Here is a 20,561-nt window from a genome sequence, read left to right on the forward strand (position 1 = left end):
CCATTGTGAACTCTCACAACTGAAAAGGCGGAAAGCCTAATGCCGCGTACATGTGACCGGACTTTCTGGCAGAATAGGTCCGACGGAATCATTCTGTTGGATAGTCCGATCGTTTTTCTTTAAAAAATTCAGACGGACCTAGAAACATGTTTCAAATCTGTCTGACGGACTCAATTCCTATCGGGAAAACCATTCGTCTGTATGCTGGTCCAATGGGGCAGCTATTGGTTACTGGCTATTGAACTTCCTTTTCTATTCCTGGCGTACATCATCACATTCAAAACAAATGGACTTTCAAACGAACTTTAGTCCATTCTTGTGTGGGTAAGTCCATTTGTTCGAAAGTCCATCGTAACTCAGTTGAATGTCCGTCGGGAAGACCATCTGACCTTTTCTGCTAGGAAAGTTTGGTTGTGTGTACGTGGCATTAGTCGACCCTACAACTCCACCTGGGTTGAACTGATTCAGGTCCTATCCATTTTATTTTTTATTACTTTTGTTTTCCCTCCTTCATTTTTATGCTTCAAAATGTTATATTGTAGTTTATAAGCTAGCTATTGAAGATTTCATGTTCTATAATTTGGTTGGGTAGCTGAGCTGTGCGCTTATCCATTGTTGCCTATTACCTATACACCCTAACATATCCAATGCCCTGATTCCTTCACCACCCACCCTTCCTCTATTTACCTTGCACCCTCCCCCTTTTTTCAAATTTTTTTCTCTTTTACTTCTCCCTTCACCTTCCCCGCTTTAGTCCTGTCCCCCCTGAACCCTCACTCCCACCCATTCCACCCCCCCCCCCCCCCCGAAACCTAATCCTATCTCAGGGTCAAGCCTATTGGGAAAGTTATGTCAATGTTATAGCCTGTTATACCTGCAACTGTTATGCTTGTTTATACAGTATATCTAATTATGGATAGTTGATATGTTTATAGATGAACATGTGTCCATTTTTAGCTTATCCCGGATGAAGTGGGGAGCAGACACTGCTCCCCGCTTTATTGTGCCCTTGCTCCCCAGCCAGCTGGCTGCTGGGGGAGTGTGAGCACTTTTTGGTCAGGCAAAATAGTCCAACCATTTTGGTAAATCTTACTGATTTGTTTGCCTTACAGAATTTCCTCTCTGTCCCTGCAAATTCTTCTAATTTTCCCCCTTCTTTCCTGTTACTCTTCCTTTTTCTTGAGAGGTCAGGGGGGCTTTACCGGGCCCGATTTCTTCCTACACTGACCCTACCCATTTTTCCGGATGGCCCCCTTAAACATTCTATCCCTAAAGGTCAAGAGACTAAATTCTTCTCACAAGCGGGTTAAAGCCTTTCAGGCGTTTTCTTCCTTGAAAGCAGGGGTAGTAGCCCTCCAGGAGACTCACTTTGCGACCTATACTATCCCTAAATGTTTCAGCTCCCATTACCCTCAAGTATTTACTGCCTCTGCGACAACCAAGCACAGGGGTGTATTGCTGGCTTTTCCCCACACTCTACCATTCACTTCCCTTGCCAAGATCAAAGACCCTGAGGGACGTTATGTCATCCTAGTAGGTCTTCTACAGGATTTTGAAACAACATTTGTGTCATATTATGCCCCCAATGATAATTCCAATCCTTTCTTCTCCCACCTCCCGCAGGTCATATGGACTTTATTTAAGTGTGGTGACTCCAAACTAGTGCTCCACCTGCACCTAGATAAATCCCCATATGATCTGGAGTCACATTCCCCCTCCTTACAGTTTCGCAAACAACTCCAACAAGCTTCTCTGCTTGACTCCTGGAGAGAATGTAATCACTCAAAAAAGAACTACACATTTTACTCCTACCCACACAAGTCCTTCTCCAGAATAGACCATATTTTTATCCCAGTAAAGTCTTCACCGATCTTGCTGAGCTCCCGTATCTATCCTATCTCATGGTCTGACCACTGTGTAGTTATCACTTCTGTTTCATCCCTAATCCCCCAATCCATAGATCAGACCTGGTGTATGAATGATATACATCTAACTAATAAATCCTACTGCTTTGATATACAACTCGCCCTCGAAGAATACCTCTTGCACAACACCACAGCAGATATTGCAACAATTCTTTTACGGGAAGCACATAAATCTGTTATCTGTGGTACCTGTATCTCGATCTCCATGCACCTTCACTGAGACAAAAAACTGAAGCTACAACAACTGGAGACAAATTACCACCACAACTTTCTCCAATTACAATCTCCCCCTACTGAAATTAATAGACTCCGACTAGAGAAATTGAAGGCTGAACTGGACCTGCCTCTGGCTGAGTCAGCGGACAAGGCTACAACTATCCCATATTTAGGAATAAAACTAACCAGTAACCCTTCCCATCTTTACCAGGCAAATTATTTTCCCATGTTGTCTCGCTTATCTTCCCTGTTGGCTGCTTGACAGCCGCTTTATGTATCCTGGCTTGGGTGTGTGGCGGCTGTCAAGATGACCCTATTGCCTAAACTACTGTATCTTTTTAGAGTCCTACCGGTTGAGATTCCTTCTTACTTTTTCCAAGCCATACAAGGTCATGTATATAAATACATCTGGGGCCCCATGATACCTAGGGTGCTACCAACTGTACTGCTGCATAGTACCCTCGCTGGTGACCTCGGGGTCCCTAACTTTCAATATTATTACTATGCTGCCCAACTAGCCCAGCTCACACCTTATCACACAAAGGCCAAAATACCACTTTGGGTAGGCTAAGAAGCAATTGATCTATACCCCTTAACTGTAAGTAATTTAGTATGGATGTCCAGGTCTGACCAAGGCTCCGTAACCAATCCTATGACCCAGCACTCTTTTATTAACCACCCAAACTTCTATCATGCTTTTAGTGACCCGACCTTGTTTCAAGCCTGCTCTTCAGTTGGTTTGAGCCATATATATGATCTCATTACTAGCAGTACCCTAAAAAAATTCCCTGCTTTACAAGAACAAGCTCAACTTCCACCCAGGCAGTGTTTTCGGTACCTCTATTCAATCAATCATACCTACTCATTCTTATTCTCTAGATAGCTTATCCCTATATGAGGGTATATGTAACTCAGATCCACACGCCCCTGGAATTATTTCCTGTCTATACAGTCACCTTACTTCCTCGCCATCCAGTATACCATCATACGCTGCACAGTGGTCCAAAGAACTGGAGATTGACCTGGATATAAACTATTGGGATAATATATGGGCTACTACTAAATCATCCTCACAAAACATCATAGCACTCTAAACAAACTTCAAGGTCCTAATGACTTGGTATCTGGCCCCAACAGAGATCTCTAAATTTGTGCCAGGCTATGCCTCTTTGTGCTTCCGAGGTTGAGGCCAGGTGGGAGCACACATACCCATTTGGTGGACGTGCCCGTTTCTGCAACAATTTTGGACAGCAATACTCTGCATGGCTTCTACCTTGCTCAATGTTACACTGGATCCCGATCTGTCCCTCGCGCTGCTGAATCATGTTACCTTAGACTGTACTAGAGCTCGGCTTACTCTCCTTTTGCAGCTCATGACGGCCAAACAAACAATAGCCAGAGCACGGAAGTCCCCTAAACGATGTGTCCTGGAGGTTAAAAACAGAATCACTCAAGCCATGATTCAAAATTGAGGCCACTATTGAAGACAGAATCCCCCAGCACCTTAAAATTTGGCAACATTGGGTAGACCAATTCCTACCTCCGGATTTTGACGAATCCCTCCTAGAGCCTTGACTCCCCTCTACCCCTCACCTTAATATAAGTAATGTTCTGTAAACCGGGCCTATACACCTCTCTCTTGCTTGACCTTGGGAGGGATATCCAACAACCTTATGAATGCGAATATATACTTGGTTGCACCAATACCAATACTGGTATTTACACAAGTATCGGTACTTGTGAAAATGCACCGATATTTAAAACCAATACCTTCTGGCACAGTTGTCAACAGGATTAGAGAAAGAGGAGGACGTAGGACGACAGCATGGTCCTTGTAGTTGTGGGGCTAAAAGTGCTGAGTGTTGGGAGTGCTCTGTTTCTTCATCATTTGGTCTTATCCAGATGGTAATATTAGACAGCACACTGATAGATGATGGAGACCCCCCTCCCTGCTCCTCCTCATTTTGATCTCTCTAAATACCAGAAATAGGTACCGGTAATTGGTATAGTCGAGTACTTAAAAAAAGTATCGATACTCATACTCGTTGCTAAAAAAGTGGTATCAGTGCAGCCCTACTTATAACACCTTGTGCCATACAAATGTACAACATAATATTACTCATAGGCCTCTTTCACACTGATGTCCCGTTCAGGCCCGCCTGTCAGTTTTTCAGGCGGACCTGAACGGGTGCTCCATAGAGGTCTATGGAGCGTCGGATGTCAGCGGTGACATGTCCGCTGACATCCGACCCGCTCCGATCCGAAAAAGTGTAACGGAGGAAAAAGCTATTTTTCCATCCGTCTGCGGATCGGATCGGATGACGACGGGCACTGCGGTCCGTCGTCATCCGATCTCCCATAGGGGAGAGCGGCGCTGTGACAGGTCCGTTCCTGCGCAGTGTGCAGAGACGGAGCTGTCATCTCCCTGCTCAGCGGGGATCGGCGGAGTGATCCCCGCTGAGCAAACGGATATCCACGGGGCGGATCAGAACTGATCCGCCCCGTGTGAAAGGACCCTTAGAAGGATCTCTCTCTTGACTTTTAACCCACTTTTTTCTCATTGTCTCTGTTCTTCTGGAGCAATACTAAATTAACCCCTCAAAGTGTGTTTTTGCCTTTAGTCATGTTGAATATTTGGGATACTTAAGCTGGGTACACACGATCGGATTTTCCTATGGGAAATGTGTGATGACAGGCTGTTAGCGGAAAATCCGACCATTTGTACACTCCATCGAACAATTGTTGAAGGATTTTCCATGGACAAATGTTGGATGGCAGGTTTTCAAATTTTCCGCTGACAAATGTCTGTTGCGTGTGTACACAAGTCCATCAGACAAAAGTCCAAAGTACAAACACGTATGCTCGGAAGCAAGGACGAGCCACAAGCAGTCAGTCTTGAAAACTAGCCTTCATAATGGAGAATTAACATGTGTGACGTGGCAAATTATGAAATCTCGAAATGTAGCGTACATTATCTTCTTCTTTAATGGGATAATAATGAGGCTGCTTTGTTGGTGATACTGATGGAGTTATTGCAAACAAATTTTCAAATCTTTGCTAGTGATATCAAGAATAACATTATTATGGGTTTTTTTTTGGGCAAGTTACCACAACACCATTATCCCATAGTTTTTAAGATCAAAGATACAACTACGTTGGTGTCCCTACCTACTGCCTACTCTCAAACTGTCATTTGAAGTAAAACACATAGCCAGGTATTATTCTCCACAATTTTTTTTATTGTGCATTAAAAAAAGAAAACAAATAAATTTAGACATGCTTTCTGCCAATAAAACCTAACCAAACAGTGCATTCTATGCATCCAAAAACATAGAAAATATAACAAATCAAATCATTATTACTCAACCAAAAAATTTAATAAAGCCTCATGCATGTGTCCTGCTTCTTAATATAGGGGGTCAACAATGGCAAGAGTTGGTGAAAGCAGGGGTCCGTCATCCAGAGATAATTCCAAAAATCATCTGGATTATTCTCCTGGAGCTCCCGCAGCAAAGGCATATGACATAATTGGTCACGATCAATAAAGCAACTGATTTTTGGTCCAAGAACTCCTCCTCCTCCTGTTCCTGAATTGGACTTGGCTCAAAGCAATAACTCCAAGGCCAATAATAAATAACACGTTATCTCCTCTGATTCTGCAACATGTCTGGTTGACGAATGGCTGTTCAGAAACAAACTGAAAAGCACGAAACGAAAAGCACAAACTGAAAAGCGCTAAATGAAAAGCGCAAAATGAAAAGCACGAATCAACATTCACCAAACTTCTAAAATTTGCAGAAGGAGCCCAAAGGGTGGCGCTAAAGAGCTGAAAAACCATGTAGTACGTCACTACATTCGTATTTGTTGGATGACAATTACTTGCCATTTGTATGCAAGACAAAATACCGGCACACACTTTCGGACAAAAGTCTGAGGTTTTGTCTGCAGAAAATCCGATTGTGTGTATGAGGCTTAAGGCAAAGGTGAAGTGAAAACCCAAAAGGGCAAAGGTCAGAGCGATCCAAAATTCTAAGACCCCCTAGCACCAAAAGATGTTTATTCTTTTCTAGATATGGCTGGATATAACAGAATGTTAATTACAGATTTTTCAAAAGTGCAAAAAGCAATTACGTTTGCTGGATTGCAAACTGTGAAACATCTTTCACAAAATTCATTCTCTATGAAGACCCTATTCTGAAATTCCAGATTTTTCTAAGCCTATTATCTTCCAAACATATGCTTATAAAGATGGTTTACAAGCCGCTCTAAGCCAGGTATTTTCTGGGAAAAAGCACCCAGTGCTTTATATAGGCAGAAATAGTTTTTCCAGAGAAACTAGATAGGTTGTCTTTGGGAAAGAATGACTTGCTTGGGCATTGGAGTCTCCAAGATACTATCTACCGAAAAAGGTGTTTGTATAGATAAAAGATCACTGTCCACTTCTGTGACTTAACTCCACAATATAATACTATGCATATGCAGTGATTAGGTGGTATTTGCCACTACAACCTCTTCAATGTACACAGATCAAGTAAAGAACAAGAGAAATCTGATCATATGTCTCGTTTAGGAGTTTTACATTTAAAAAAATAACCTTTCTCCTAAGGAGGGGGATATGTAACAGAGAACTTTCCTTCATTCATTTGACTATTTTCTTTCTTTTTCTATGCTGGCCAGCATATTTTACATGGGTGTTTGCTCTGGTTAGTTATCATAAATGATCTCTTCAAGTGTTCTGAAGCAGTGAATATGTGAAATGAAGATTAGCACAATCATGAAGGCACTGAGTCATGTACTATATCATGGTACCATTATTGGAACTATTATGGATTGTAATTGGTCGCTAATATTGTACAACATTTACAAGTTGGTTTTATGACCCTATATCGGTCTATAATGTTTTTAAGTACGATGGTTGTAATAAAAGGATGTTTTTAAAGTCTGATACAAAATGTCTTTCTTTTTTTTGCCTCCATGTAACCATTTGCTTACTGGCAGTGGCAGCTGGAGCTCAAAATTTTTGGGGGGACACAAACAAATTGAAAAATTCTGAACCCCACCCATCAATTGCAGCCTCACTGTGCCCATCAAATGCAGCCATTGTGCCCATCAAATGCATCCATTGTGTCCATCAAACATAGCCACTTGTGCCCATCAAATGCAGCCACTTGTACCCATCAAACACAGCCACTTGTGCCCATCATATGCAGCCACCTGTGCCCATCAAATGTCGCCACTTGTGCCCATCATATGCAGCCACCTGTGCCCATCAAATTCAGCCACCTGTGCCCATCAAATGCAGCCACTGTACTCACTGACCCCCCCCCCCCCCCCCACTCACGGTGATTGCAACTCTGGCAGCATCCCCCCCACCCGCTGCGTGCGGATCGTGGCTTTGGCAATCCCCCGGGATTGCAGCTCTGGCCCCGACAACACCCCCGCGTGCGGATCGACCCCTTACTATGATCTGTGATCACCCGAGTCTCATTGACTCTGTGATCACAGCGTGAAAAAGGGAGGACCGCTATTGACAGCCTCCCTGCAAAGTAGGTCCGCGCTGTAGCCGTCATTTGGCTATAGCGCTGATCTGAAGGGGTTAAAGAACCAAATCACTATGCCTCCCTTAAGCTTTAAAATACTGTACTTCCAACAGTCCAACAAGGGAACCTCAACATGTAATAAAGTTTATCTGAGAGCCTCATGAGACACATATTTGTCATTCTTTACTGAATGGGTGTTCAATGAAGGTTCCATTCCAATCCAGTTGACTGACTGAGTTTCTTTACCCATCAGTGTTGAAGGGCTGAGGAAGAAACCATCCCTAACTGACTCTGCACTACTCAAAACTGCAAAGCCCGCCTGTACCTACCACTGTGTAGCTCCTTGGTGATGTAGATTGTGCTATCTATAGCATCCCAAAATAACTGTCAAAATTTTGTGAAGGCTGTGTCAGAACTTGACACAGGCCATCCCAAGAATGGTGCTCAGATCCCACGGCAGAGGACACATTCGTTCTATGATATGCTCCTCCCAGTGACAGCATTAAATGGCAGTGACAAAACTACTCTACTTACACTGCCAGAAAGGGAAAGCAATTTAGTGATTGTAGGATTTTTGCATCACTTCCTTACCCAGCCCACTCGACAGAACCATACCATCACTCCTCTGAATCAGCATAGCTGTCTCATCCACTTGCTTACATTCCAAATAACAAATCAAGGTTTAGCCAGTAGAGTGCCTCATCTAATAAATCAGAACTTACAGCGGTCATGAGACAAACCATAAACTTCTCTTAATTTGGCTAGTGAAGACAAAAGGGGAGTGCAGATGTACAGTATAATACAGACTTTGTGCAGATTTTTGGAAAGCCAACATAGGAGTCAGCAGGAGTACTGTAGGAGAAGAGGGTAACAGCGAATAATACAATATGGGGAGAAATCATTTAGAGAGGCAGACATAGTGTGACAGACCCTAACAAGAGATGAAGAAACATAAGAGCAAAATCAAGGGTGAGATGTGGTGAAATCATTGAGGACAGGACAAAGAGAGACCCTGAGGTACTGTAAATCTAAAAAAAAATCAGTTGACCATTAAACTGGATGTGATTGTTGCCTTGGCAACTGAAGCTGTACCAGTACAGTCTAAAAGCATATCTAAAGATTATTGTTTGATTCGGGCTACCTTATCTTCATACCTTACCTTGACTTCCTTGTTTTTTTTTTTTTATACACAGTATGATATTACATACTGCGCTTCTGATTTTGTTTGGCCTTTTTTTGGACTTTGGACAGTTTTTTGGTGCTATTTTTTTACTTTGGTCTGTTCATCTATCTATCATCTTTTGCCAGTAGAGCAAACCCAAGGCTTGCATCACACCATTGCTGCAGGATATCCAGATGTACATTACCTGATGGGCATGTAAACTAGTAAAATGTACACAGGTGGGCAAAAAGAGTAAACCATAAATAAATTGTAACAGCATGCATTCAACACTAAAAAAACAATGACTAATAACAAGTTGTTTGTATTAGTGTAATATTGCGTAAGCCTTACCCTAAAAGAAGCTAACTTTTTGAGATGGGCAAGCTTGTATCAGTGACTACCTATCATAAAAATAATATCTATCATATGTAAATGTACTTCCTGTAAAAAACGGTCAAACATCTCTGGGAGGTGTGCATTTTTTTTGGGCACCAGTGGTTAAGACCCGGTTTAAATAGAAGAGTCACTTTGAAGACTTGTTTTATTAAGTGTGCACCCGAGTGTCCAGGAAGCACTAGGAGCCACCGGTGCTGCCGAAACCAATGGCTGCCCACACCTACACTACAGCACATCCCCCCATTGAGTGGATGAACTTTTCCTGTACTAAATGCATTGGTGCACCTGCAACACTGTGAGTTGCTTCGTTTATATTTGCCAATAAACATTTTTATACTGCTGCACTTAGATGGTGCTGCTTTTTTCTTCTGTTTTTATGCAATTGCACTTGCAGAGTTCCTTCTAGTTCTCTTTAGAGCCAGCAGCCATCCAGCACCAGATTTTATATCCTCAGAGACTATCATTGCTGGACTTTACCACTTAAACAGACTGTTTTCCTTGGCTAAGCCCTGCCTAATGCCCTATTCATCCAACTTCCTAAGCGCCAATATTTGTTTTCCTTTATGTTCGATGTGGATGCTGGCACTCAGTGATGCTTGAACAAGGATGGCAATGGTCAGAAAGGATGATGGGGGCATTGACAGCAGGAGTACTGTGACCAGAAGTAATAAATATTTGCAGTTACACTTAAGTTAAACTTAAACATTGCTATGCATGAATGCACTAAGCATGACAAACTGATTTGACTTTAGGTCCTCACTGGTACACATTGATAAGGTTATTAACAGTAGGCCGATCAATTCCATAAACATATATAATATAAGAAATGCTACAGATTCCTCCTAATTTTTATGTAATTACAGCATTATAAAAGTCAAAACATAAATCAACAACTGTATCTGTGAAAGGACATATTATTCCAATGTACTCTCCTTATGTCCATTGAATGAAAAAGTTCCCACACTGTCAGCAATCCTCTAATGCTCCAAGAGTAGACAATGTGCAGCCCTCAAGAACAGTGGTTCTCAACCTTACTAGTGCCGTCACCCTTTGTTAAAATTTTTCAGCTTGTGGGGACCCCTAACAGTAAAATCATTTTCATAGCGTGGGTCGTCAGCACCCAAGGCAAGACAAGTAATTTGCACCCCTAACAAATGGACATTTAGCGCTTTCTGAGTCCCTTTCACTCATACAGTATTAAAACCCCTTAAAGTGGTTGTAAACCCTTACACACCACTTTGGCCTACAGGTAAGCCTAGAATAAGGCTTACCTGTAGGTCCAAGAAATATCTCCTAAACCTATACGGTTTAGGAGATATTTGCCCAAAGACAGGCACCGCTGTCTACGGCGCATGCACCGTAGACAATGGCGCGCAGGCGCACTGAGCGTGGCATTGTCAATGACGAAGTTGCTGCGTGTGTCGGCTCCCATGCACATGCGCGGGAGTGACGTCATCGCGGCTTCACCGAATGACAGCGGCGGAGCTGCGAGACCCCACTGAGAAGATGGATGCGCCGGACTACAGGGGACAGCGGTGACATCGCTGGCTCCTGTGTAAGGTAAGTGACACATAATGGACTACTATGCGATGCATAGTAGTCCATTATGCTTTACCTTTGCAGGAAATGAAAGAGGAAGTAAACTCATCAGGGTTTACTTCCTCTTTAAGGTACATTTTAGGATGTACCACTCTTTCTCTTTTGTTCTCCTTTCTTTCCGTATTATTGCCTGCTATCCTACTTCATGTTTTTTCCCCATCCCTTTCTCTAGCCTTCTTTCTTGTTCTTTCTTTTATTCTTTCTCTCCCTTTTTTCTTTGTTCCTCCCCCTGTTTTCCTCTCCCTTCCATGTATTCTCTATTTTTATTCCTTCTCTTTCTCCTTGCTGGGGGTTGGGGGGAATGGGATGAGTGGTGGTGCTGGTGGGGATTCGGGATGCTTAACAATGCTGGGGGGGGGGGGGGGGGAGTTCTGCATAGCCAACTTAGGTGCTCTTTATCAAGGTAAACTGCTGATCTGAGAACTGTGGTGGAGACTTTTAATGGCAACTATTATCACAGGTAGTGTTATTCACTGTGTCTCTGGCTTCACTATGTGGTGTGTCCAACTTTGTGGTGTCTCCGACTTTGTGGTGTCTCCTAGTGTGAAACCTATGTCAAAATCAGGAGATAGGGTCTCATCTAGCCCCTCCCAATTCACATTCTTCACCAGTCAGCTGACCTCTAGTTTCTGCCCCCCCCAGCCATGCTGTGAACTGAATGGGAAGCTACAAAGAGGCTAAGTGGTCGGCCTCGGGCTCCAGAAACAGCCCAGCTGGGTGGCCACAGGCTCCAGAAACAGCCCTGATGGGCAGCCACAGGCTCCAGGGACAGCCCTGTTGGGTGGCCTCAAAAAGGCTGGGAGAGAGGTGTGGGCTTCAGGAACAGCCCAGGATTCGGTGACCCCTGGAAAATTATCATTCGACCCCAGAGAGGGTCCAAACTAGGGGTGCAATGGATCAAAAATCTCACGGATCGGATCGTTTCTCGGATCAGAGTCACGGATCGGATCATTTTTCGGATCAGCAAATAATAATTGAATTTGCAAAAACCTGTGAAAATGCCACCACCATATAGTCCCCACTGCAATATACAGGTTATTGCAGAGTATTGCTGGGTATTGCAGAGTATTGGCAGGGTAAGTATTGCAGAGTATTGGCAGGGTGTGTATTGCAGAGTATTGGCAGGGTGTGTATTGCAGAGTATTGGCAGGGTAAGTATTGCAGAATATTGGCAGGGTATGTATTGCAGAGTATTGGCAGGGTGTGTATTGCAGAGTATTGGCAGGGTATGTATTGCAGAGTATTGGCAGGGTGCGTATTGGCAGGGTATTTATTGCAGAGTATTGGCAGGGTATGTATTGGCAGGGTAAGTATTGCAGCTTTTGGCAGGGTAAGTATTGCAGCGTATTGACAGGGTAAGTATTGCAGAGTATTGGCAGGGTATTTATTGCACAGTATTGGCATTGTATTTATTGCACAGTATTGGCATTGTATTTATTGCAGAGTATTGGCAGGGTATGTATTGCAGAGTATTGGCAGGGTATGTATTGCAAAGTATTGGCAGGGTATTGCTGGGATGGCTGTGGCTGCCATCCGATTTCTCCCCTCCACTGTACAGATCAGTACAGAGAGGGGAGAGAGGAACCGGCGTCATCATGATGCCGGTTTGTTTACAGGAGATCCTCCGCCATGGAGCAATCACATTGTAAACATCAACGGGTGTACCAAGATGGCCGCCGCTCTGGAACTAGTACGAAGCCGCGGCCTTTCCTATGTGTGCCGATCCGAGCGGGGTGACCCGTTGGGATCGCAGACTGGTGCCGATCCGTTGCACCCCTAGTCCCAACTAAGGATCTTCGTGTGAACTTTAGAACCCTATTAAGGTTTATGGGACTCAAACGTTCAAAATCAAAAGTGCTAATTTTAAAGGCTAATATGGGTCCTGCTTCAGGGGACATGTATCAATGCAAAAAAAAGTTTTAAAAACGGCAGTTTTTTCAGGAGCAGTGATTTTAATAACTCTTGCAGTGAAACAATTAAAGTGTAGTATTCCTTTAAATTTCGTACCTGGGGGGTGTCTATAGTATGCCTGTAAAGGGGCGCATGTTTCCCGTGCTTAGAACTGTCCCTGCACAGGATTGACAAGTGACATTTCTGCAGGAAAAAAAGTCAATTAAAAGCACTCGTGGCTACAATGAATTGTCGGCTCCCATAATACAGATAACAGTCATTAAAAGTCATTGTTAAAAAAAAAAAGCGTGGGGATCCCCCAAATTCAATTGCCAGGCCCTTCAGCTCTGGTATGGATATTAAGGGGAACCCCGATCAAAAACCCCGATCATTTTTAAAAAAATGACGTGGGGTTCCCCCCAAATATCCATACCAGACCTGTATGGATTTTAAGGGGAACTCCACGACATTTTTTTTTTTAAATGGCATGGAGTTCCCCCCAAAAATCCATACCAGACCCTTTATCTGAGCACGCAACCTGGCAGGCCGCAGGAAAAGAGGGGGGGATGAGAGAGTGCCCCCCCTCCTGAACCGTACCAGGCCACATGCCCTCAACATTGGGAGGATGCTTTGGGGGTCTGTGACCCCTCAAAGCACCATGTCCCCATGTTGATGGGGACAAGGGCCTCATCCCTTCAACCCTGGCCAGTAGTTGTGGGGGTCTACGGGCAGGGGGCTTATCATAATCTGGAAGCCCCCTTCAACAAGGGGACCCCCAGATCCTGCCCCCCTGTTTTAAATAGTAAGGGGGTACAAAAGTACCCCTACCATTTCACAAAGAAAGTGTCATTTTTTTTAGAAAAACACACACACACCGTTGGGAAAAGTCCTTTATTAAAAAAAAAAAAAAAGTGGTGGTAATCCACTCTTGCTATCCAGCAATGGATAATCATCTCTCTGGGGTCCAGCGATGGGTGATCTGACCCAGCAATGGGTGATCTCTCCTTCCAGCGCATCCATCCTGTCTCCACCGGAGACACTGCGGGAATCCCGGTGTTCTGACACAAGGTGTCTGCCTATCGGATAGTGTCCGGGCCGTGTTCTGCGGCTTTTCGAATTCGCCGCGAACACCCCAAATCGTTCGCTGTTCGGCGAACAGACGAACAGGCAATGTTCGAGTCGAACATGAGTTCGACTCAAACTCGAAGCTCATCCCTAGTCCCAACCCTCAGGTTGAGAACCACTGCTCTGGAATACCTTTATGACCACTGAATATTTACGATAAAAAAAAATAGCTTTTTTTATTGTCTTTAAAACAAGTCACTATGGCATGAAAGCAAGACCTTCAAAATCGCTTTTGGGTCCAGCTGAGACTTGTCAGGGAATATTCCTTGCCCCTCTCCAGTCTCATAGAGGCTGGTATTTTTCTCACTAAAAGCATACCCGAAAATAATATTCAGCGTGATGGTCACATCTTTGCTTGCTTACTGTGTAATGTGTTTTTTATTCTAGTATTTCAGACACTATAGTCAACATACACTATATTACCAAAAGTATTGGGACGCCTGCCTTTACACTCACATGAACCTTAATGGCATCCCAGGCTTAAAGTCATAGGCTTTAATATTAAGTTGGCCCACTCTTTGCAGCTATAACAGCTTCAACTCATCTTGAAAGACTGTCCACAAAGTTTAGAAGTGGGCCTATGGGAATGTTTGACCATTCTTCCAGAAACACATTTATGAGGTCAGGTAGTGATGTGGATCGGAAAGGCCTGGCTCACAGTCTCCACTCTAATTCACCCCAAAGGTGTTCTATCAGGTTTAGGTCAGGACTGTGTGCAGGCCAGTCAAGTTTCTCCACCCCAAACTTGCTCATCCATTTTTTTATGGCAGGTGTCCCAATATTTTTGGTAATATCGTGTATTTTGTTCACACCATGTCCTTTGAACTGCTTTTTTCTGCACACCACTGTACATATATAGTGTGTACAGGTCACATAAAAAACAAAAACAAAAAAAAACAATAATTTGTGTGCTGAAATATGCAGCTCAGCGGACATAGTTTGAACAAACCCTGAACAGTGCTATTAGGCAGTGTTATTAGGCAAATACACATATAGTTCAATCTTAATTCAACCCGAAAATCAACAATGTATTATATTACAGCTTACCAATCCTTAGATGTAGTGAGTAGGCTTTTTTTTTGGCTTTTTTCCCCATCTGTTTTTACCTAATGATCTGGCAAGTAATACATTTCTTGCATTAGCCTACACTTTGGATGAAGGAGCAACAGAGCCACCTTTGGACAGTAGCATTGTCAGTCTGGGGGGGAGGTCAGTGCTAGATTTATTAGCAGATTTAGATACACTTAAAAATCTGTGACAAAATCCACATTTTTAGGCAATCACAGCAAGAGTTTTATTTTATTTTGGAATTAAGGTTTTACATAAATAAAAACAGGTCATTGTAAGCACCCCTGTCAGTGTTAAATAATTTGTCTCAGCCCTCTCACTGCTATATCTGCATGACAGTTTGTTCTGTTGAGAAAAAAAAGTCTAAAGCCTCGTGCACACAATCCGATTGTTGGCCAACCGAGCGTCTAATTTGTGTCCAAAGGGCGAGGCCAGGAACTTCTCTTGCATACTAATGGTACACAATTGTTGGCCAACAAACAGAACATTGTGACGTACTACAAGGAATGTCAGCTCTTGAGCGCCACCCTTTGGGCCCCTTTTGCTAATTTTGTGTTTGGTGAGCATTGATTCTGAGAATGCATGTTTGTACTTTCGACTTTTGTGTGACGGACTTGTGTACTGATGATACAAAAATCAGACAACAGGTCGTTGTGTGCTGAAAATGTACTGGCCTGCCATCCAACATTTGTTGGCCGATAGTTGGACAATTGTCAGAAGGAGCGTACTAACGGTCAGATTTTAGGACAACAGTCTTTCAACAGACAATCCCCTGCCAACAATCTGATCGTGTCTACGATGCTTTACTGGCCAGATAAATAAAAACTAAAATAAAAGAGAGAAAGCTTAAAAAGAAAACTATTACAGCCATCACATCTAAGAATTGGTAAGCTGCAAAATAATTAATGATTGCTTTTTGGTTTAAAACCACTTTAAAAACAATAAACAGAAATATGGTTTTGTGACGACTGTATATATTGATAAGATCTGTATATAATATATTATATATTTTACAAGACCCTAGAAACATTTGGATGGTTCAGTTTGTTAAATTATATTGTTTTATCACATCACTAAGGCCCCATTCACACCTGAGCATAGCATTTTCAGGCATAAAATCATGTAATTTTACCGTGATTTTGCGTCGTTGTTTGCAGTGATTTTTACCACAATTTTGCTGTGTTTTTTTTTTTTACCACATTTTGCCCCGATTTTATGCAGGGCAAATGGTCACCAATGTAAAAAGAAGAAAAACGTCCAAATCTGCCCGATTTGAGCGACAAAAAAGGGTCCAGAACTTGTTTGAGTTTCAGGCGTTCGACTTCAGGTGACTTGGAGTGGAGCTGTGAACCATCTCCATTGAGAATAATAGATTTTCTCCCCTCCAGCATTTTGTAGCTTCAGGCTTCAAGCTACAAAACACTCAGGTGTGAATGGGGCCTAACAGTAGAAGTTCGGTCAAAATCGAACTAAGCTTAAACCTATTCCCACCCAGGGCTGGGAGAAGGGGTGAGCAGGAGGGATGACTGCCCTGGACACTGTGGTATTATGTGAGGTTTGGGGGGCACCACAAGAAGATTGGGGGGATATGTGTTGGGAGAGGGAATTTGGTGGGATGGCAGGAGGGGAAATTTTGGGAGGTGTGCTAGCATGGGGGATTTGGGGGGTTTGTGATAATATTTGAGGGGTAGAGGATTTATGCTAGAAAGGGGGAAGAATAATTTTTTTTGAGGGGGGGTAATTGTGTTGGGAGCATATGTGGAATGAGAGGATTGTAGTTAAGCATGCCTATTAGCACTCCATTCTTTGGGGGGAGGGGATTTTTGCTTGCACATAATGCTCATACATCTTGGGGGGGCAATTTGCCATGTTCAACCTGGGTTATAGATGACCTTCTACTGGTACTGCTCCCATCCTCATTCTAAGCTCAATTCTATTTACCCTGTAAAGAAAAGGTGTGTATACTTGCCTACTCTAAGCCCACGTACACACGGTCGGAGATTTTGCCAACCAAATCCGTCGGATTTTGTCTGTCGGATTTAGTCCGACGGATTGTGTCCGAAACTGTTGCATACACATGGTCGGGCCAAGTTGTCTGATTTAGCGGTTGCCAAGAACGCGGTGACGTAATTTCGTTACGATGGGACTACATTCAGGCTAGTAGCCAATAGCTTTGATGTAGGAATTTGATCTGAGCATGCGTGGCACTTGGTCCGATGAAAATGCTCTACACATGATCGGATTAGGTCCGTCCGGCCCAGTTGGTCGGGAAATATTTCCAACATGTTGGAAAATTGGGTCCGACGGAGATTCGGACGGAATCAGTCCGATGCATACCACATACAGTCGGATTATCTGATGACACAGTCCGATAGGACACATTCCGACGGATTCTCCGACCGTGTGTACGCGGCATAAGGGTGCTCTGGTCCAGCCTCATTATCTCCACAACAGCCAGCTTCATTGTAATGAGTAGAGCAATAACAAGGGCTGTAGATCCTGGGTGGTGATGTCACTCACTGACTTTCTATGAATCATCCGTTGTCCACTGTCTCTCCTCTTCACTAAATGCTGGGAGCTGATCACGGGACCAGACCAGAGTGCCCTTAGATTAGGTAAGTATACACATTTGTCATTTACAGTGTAGTTAGCATATGGCTTAGAATAGGGGGAATAGTATTAAGATGGGTTCACACTAGCTGTGGCCACGGCTCACAGCAGGGGGTACGTGTCTGTTCACCATTTCAGGTGTGAATCAGGTCCAAATTTTTGTCTGAATTCGCACCTGAAATTGACCAGAAGATGCACAGGACCCTTCTGCAATGCAGACTGCAGCCACCCCGGAGATGTGTAAACTGGCTCCATTGAGAGCCGGCCACACTCTCCTGTCATGTGAATTGGAATGCGGGGAAACCCACATCCAATTTGCATCAGTGTGAACCCAGCCTTAAAGTGGATCTTCACTGCATCTGAGCACTACAAACAAAAAACACAATTTCATTCATTTTTAATATTCGAAACAAACTCGCCTATCCATCCATGTGTCTATGCTTTATTTTGTGGAAAAATCACTTTAAAAAGCATGCATGCAAGAGAGTGTGCCTAGCTGAGAAAACTCCTCCTCCTCTCCTCCTGAAGACTTATGGGATGTATGACATAATTTGCCCCGGCAAGAAACCAGGAAGTTACTGAAATGTAAAAAAATATATATTTTTAAAAACAAGTAAATATGATAAACTTTCCTATCTATGTACTAATGCCAGCAGCATTAAAAATAACCAATGTTGATTGGGAGAGTGAAGTTTCACTTTAGGCTTAGTTAGATTTTGACCGGACTTTAATATGACATTTTAAGCAACTTCTTCATGTAAAGATAGTCATGCATAGCACAAAAATATACATTTCTAAAAAAAGTTGGAAAAAATTCTTTCCTTTTTACTAAAAGAAATGACCAAAGTTTGAATAGAGTGTAGTAAAACACAGAACTCACATTCACGAGCAAAGAGATTATAGCCAGGCCATTGGGGTTGCGGGAAGCCTCACTGACATTACTGTACAGATCCTGGTTATAATGAATCAGCTGTACCTGTAATAAGAGAACGATATCTCACAAGGTCAGTAACTAAAGAGAAGACAGAAAGTCAGAGGTCATAGTTACAAAGAGACAAGATGGATAAATAGGAACAAGGGAGATCAGGCATGGACAAGCACGGATTAATAGGTACATGGAAAAAAGAAAGGAAAGGAAAGAACAGTGAAATTTAAACCAGCATGAGAAATAAAGACTCTGTAGGAAACAATGCTCAGAATTATTCTTGTGATAATATTTTAAAAATAATTTGAGTAGAATTTCATTAAGATACAATCTTAGATCTTTGCATACAACACAATATAAGACAGTATACAAATAAACAAAAAAAAAACAGTAATTAAAAGTATGGACACTCCCTGACTTATATAAAGGTTCTAACATTCATAAATTTATTTCATTCAAACTGGTGAAGACTCATTGCACATTTACCATGATTACTTCCATTGTACTGAATATATAGAAGATCTACCATGGGCCAGAGGACACCACTGCCCTGCATCATAAACCCACGTGAAGCATGTCTTATATGCAAAGTGAGGGGAGCACAGCCAGAATATAATGAGCAGGAAGGGGCTCTTTGTTGAATAGTTTTAAAAAGACTGCATATAAGTATTTAGAGTCCACTGATAGATTCAGGTGGGATCTATCTTTCAAAAAAATCCAGTAGGTAGATTGCCCTGTCCCCCACCGATTTGTTTTTTTTTTGTGAGAATTTATTCAGAGGTTGAATAGAGCTCTCTCTGTAACCATATATACTCAGTGCTCTCCTACTATGTGATACCCATGGATTGTTAGGTTCATGGATACATGTTATAGAAAAATGACATTATCTTTTGGTTTGTGCTTAAATTTAATTTCTACCTTGGGTATGTTTTTTTTTTTAGGTGCTCAGAATCTAAATATATTTAGTAGCTCAATCATGCTAATAACAGGAATGTTTCACTGCACAGATGCCACAAATGGCTCTTAGGTGAAAACTACAAACGTGGCATGCAGTAGTGATTGAACACACATGATCACACATTGCTCCAAATATGTGTGTGAATAATCACTACTATCTCCTACTTATGAAATATAGGTAAGGGTGATTAAATTATTTTGCTAAAGGATTTAACCAGTTGTCGAAAGTCATCTTTTTTTGCGCCCCCTCCCCCCCAAACAATATGGTTCTACTGAGATACCAATCAACAAGTTGTTATTATTCTCAGTAGCAAAGTTATTTAATTGCTTGTGTATCCCTATCCTCACTACATAGGAAGTCATTTGTTCCATCTGTTTAGTAATCGATCGCTACTTAATCGCTAGTGGTAAACACTGTGACTGAGCTAACTTTGATACTAATTCTTACCAGTCTTGACAATTAAATTTTTGCACAAAAATAATGTCTCTTAGATTCCCTAGAACTTGTGTTATTGCTGTCTGTAGTCCCTCATTTCCTGAGTGGTCACTGGAATAGGAAATCAGTAAAAATCTCCTAAACATCAATAAAAAAACCTTTGCATATGACTTTGCAGCTACACCAACTTACAAAAGGTCCTATCAGTCCCAGTATGGGAGGTTTGGTGGGGAGTGTACGCTGTGAGCCCGAATCGGTTTCAGGTCCCTGTCATACACTCTTCCCCTTTCTTTATTTTTCACCCATTTTTCTTGGATGCCCCATGGGGTTTGGGTTTGACATGCTGGGCTCTTTGCCTGGCTGGGACCTTCATTGGCCCCAGGAGTTGCAATGAGCTTCGTGGGGCCTCCCCTTTCCCTCCTTTCGTCTTGATATGAGTGGGCACCACTTGACTCATTGCCGCCACGTTTTTCCACAACATTCGTGCCACGTCATCACCACTGGCGTTGGCATGCAGGCGCGGTGCCATTTCCATCAGCGTTCTCTACGAGGCGCTGCTGCATTAATATGCAAGGGTATCTACCGCTTGTTCGGTGCAGTTATGCTTCCCTTTTGACGGCGGCATGTCGTTGGTGGTCATTCCCAGCTGTATTGGAGTCATTATACTCCTTTTACCTCACAAGACACCCCCCACACAGATTTTTGTCTATTT

General features: G+C 42.8%; 1 protein-coding gene across 1 annotated transcript in view; it reads right to left on the minus strand.

The window, feature by feature from the left end:
- Positions 1 to 20,561, minus strand: part of LOC143934027 (carbonic anhydrase-related protein 10-like) — an 826,513-nt gene that overhangs the window by 223,490 nt on the left and 582,462 nt on the right. The window contains exon 5 of the mRNA XM_077457267.1: positions 18,412 to 18,507. Within this exon, the coding sequence (XP_077313393.1) occupies positions 18,412 to 18,507 (96 nt within the window). The remainder of the gene's footprint in view (positions 1 to 18,411; positions 18,508 to 20,561) is intronic.

Source organism: Lithobates pipiens, unplaced genomic scaffold (assembly GCF_037356315.1).
Source record: "Lithobates pipiens isolate NorthernLeopardFrog02 unplaced genomic scaffold, aLitPip1_a1.2 Scaffold_27, whole genome shotgun sequence".
NCBI lineage: Eukaryota > Metazoa > Chordata > Amphibia > Anura > Ranidae > Lithobates > Lithobates pipiens.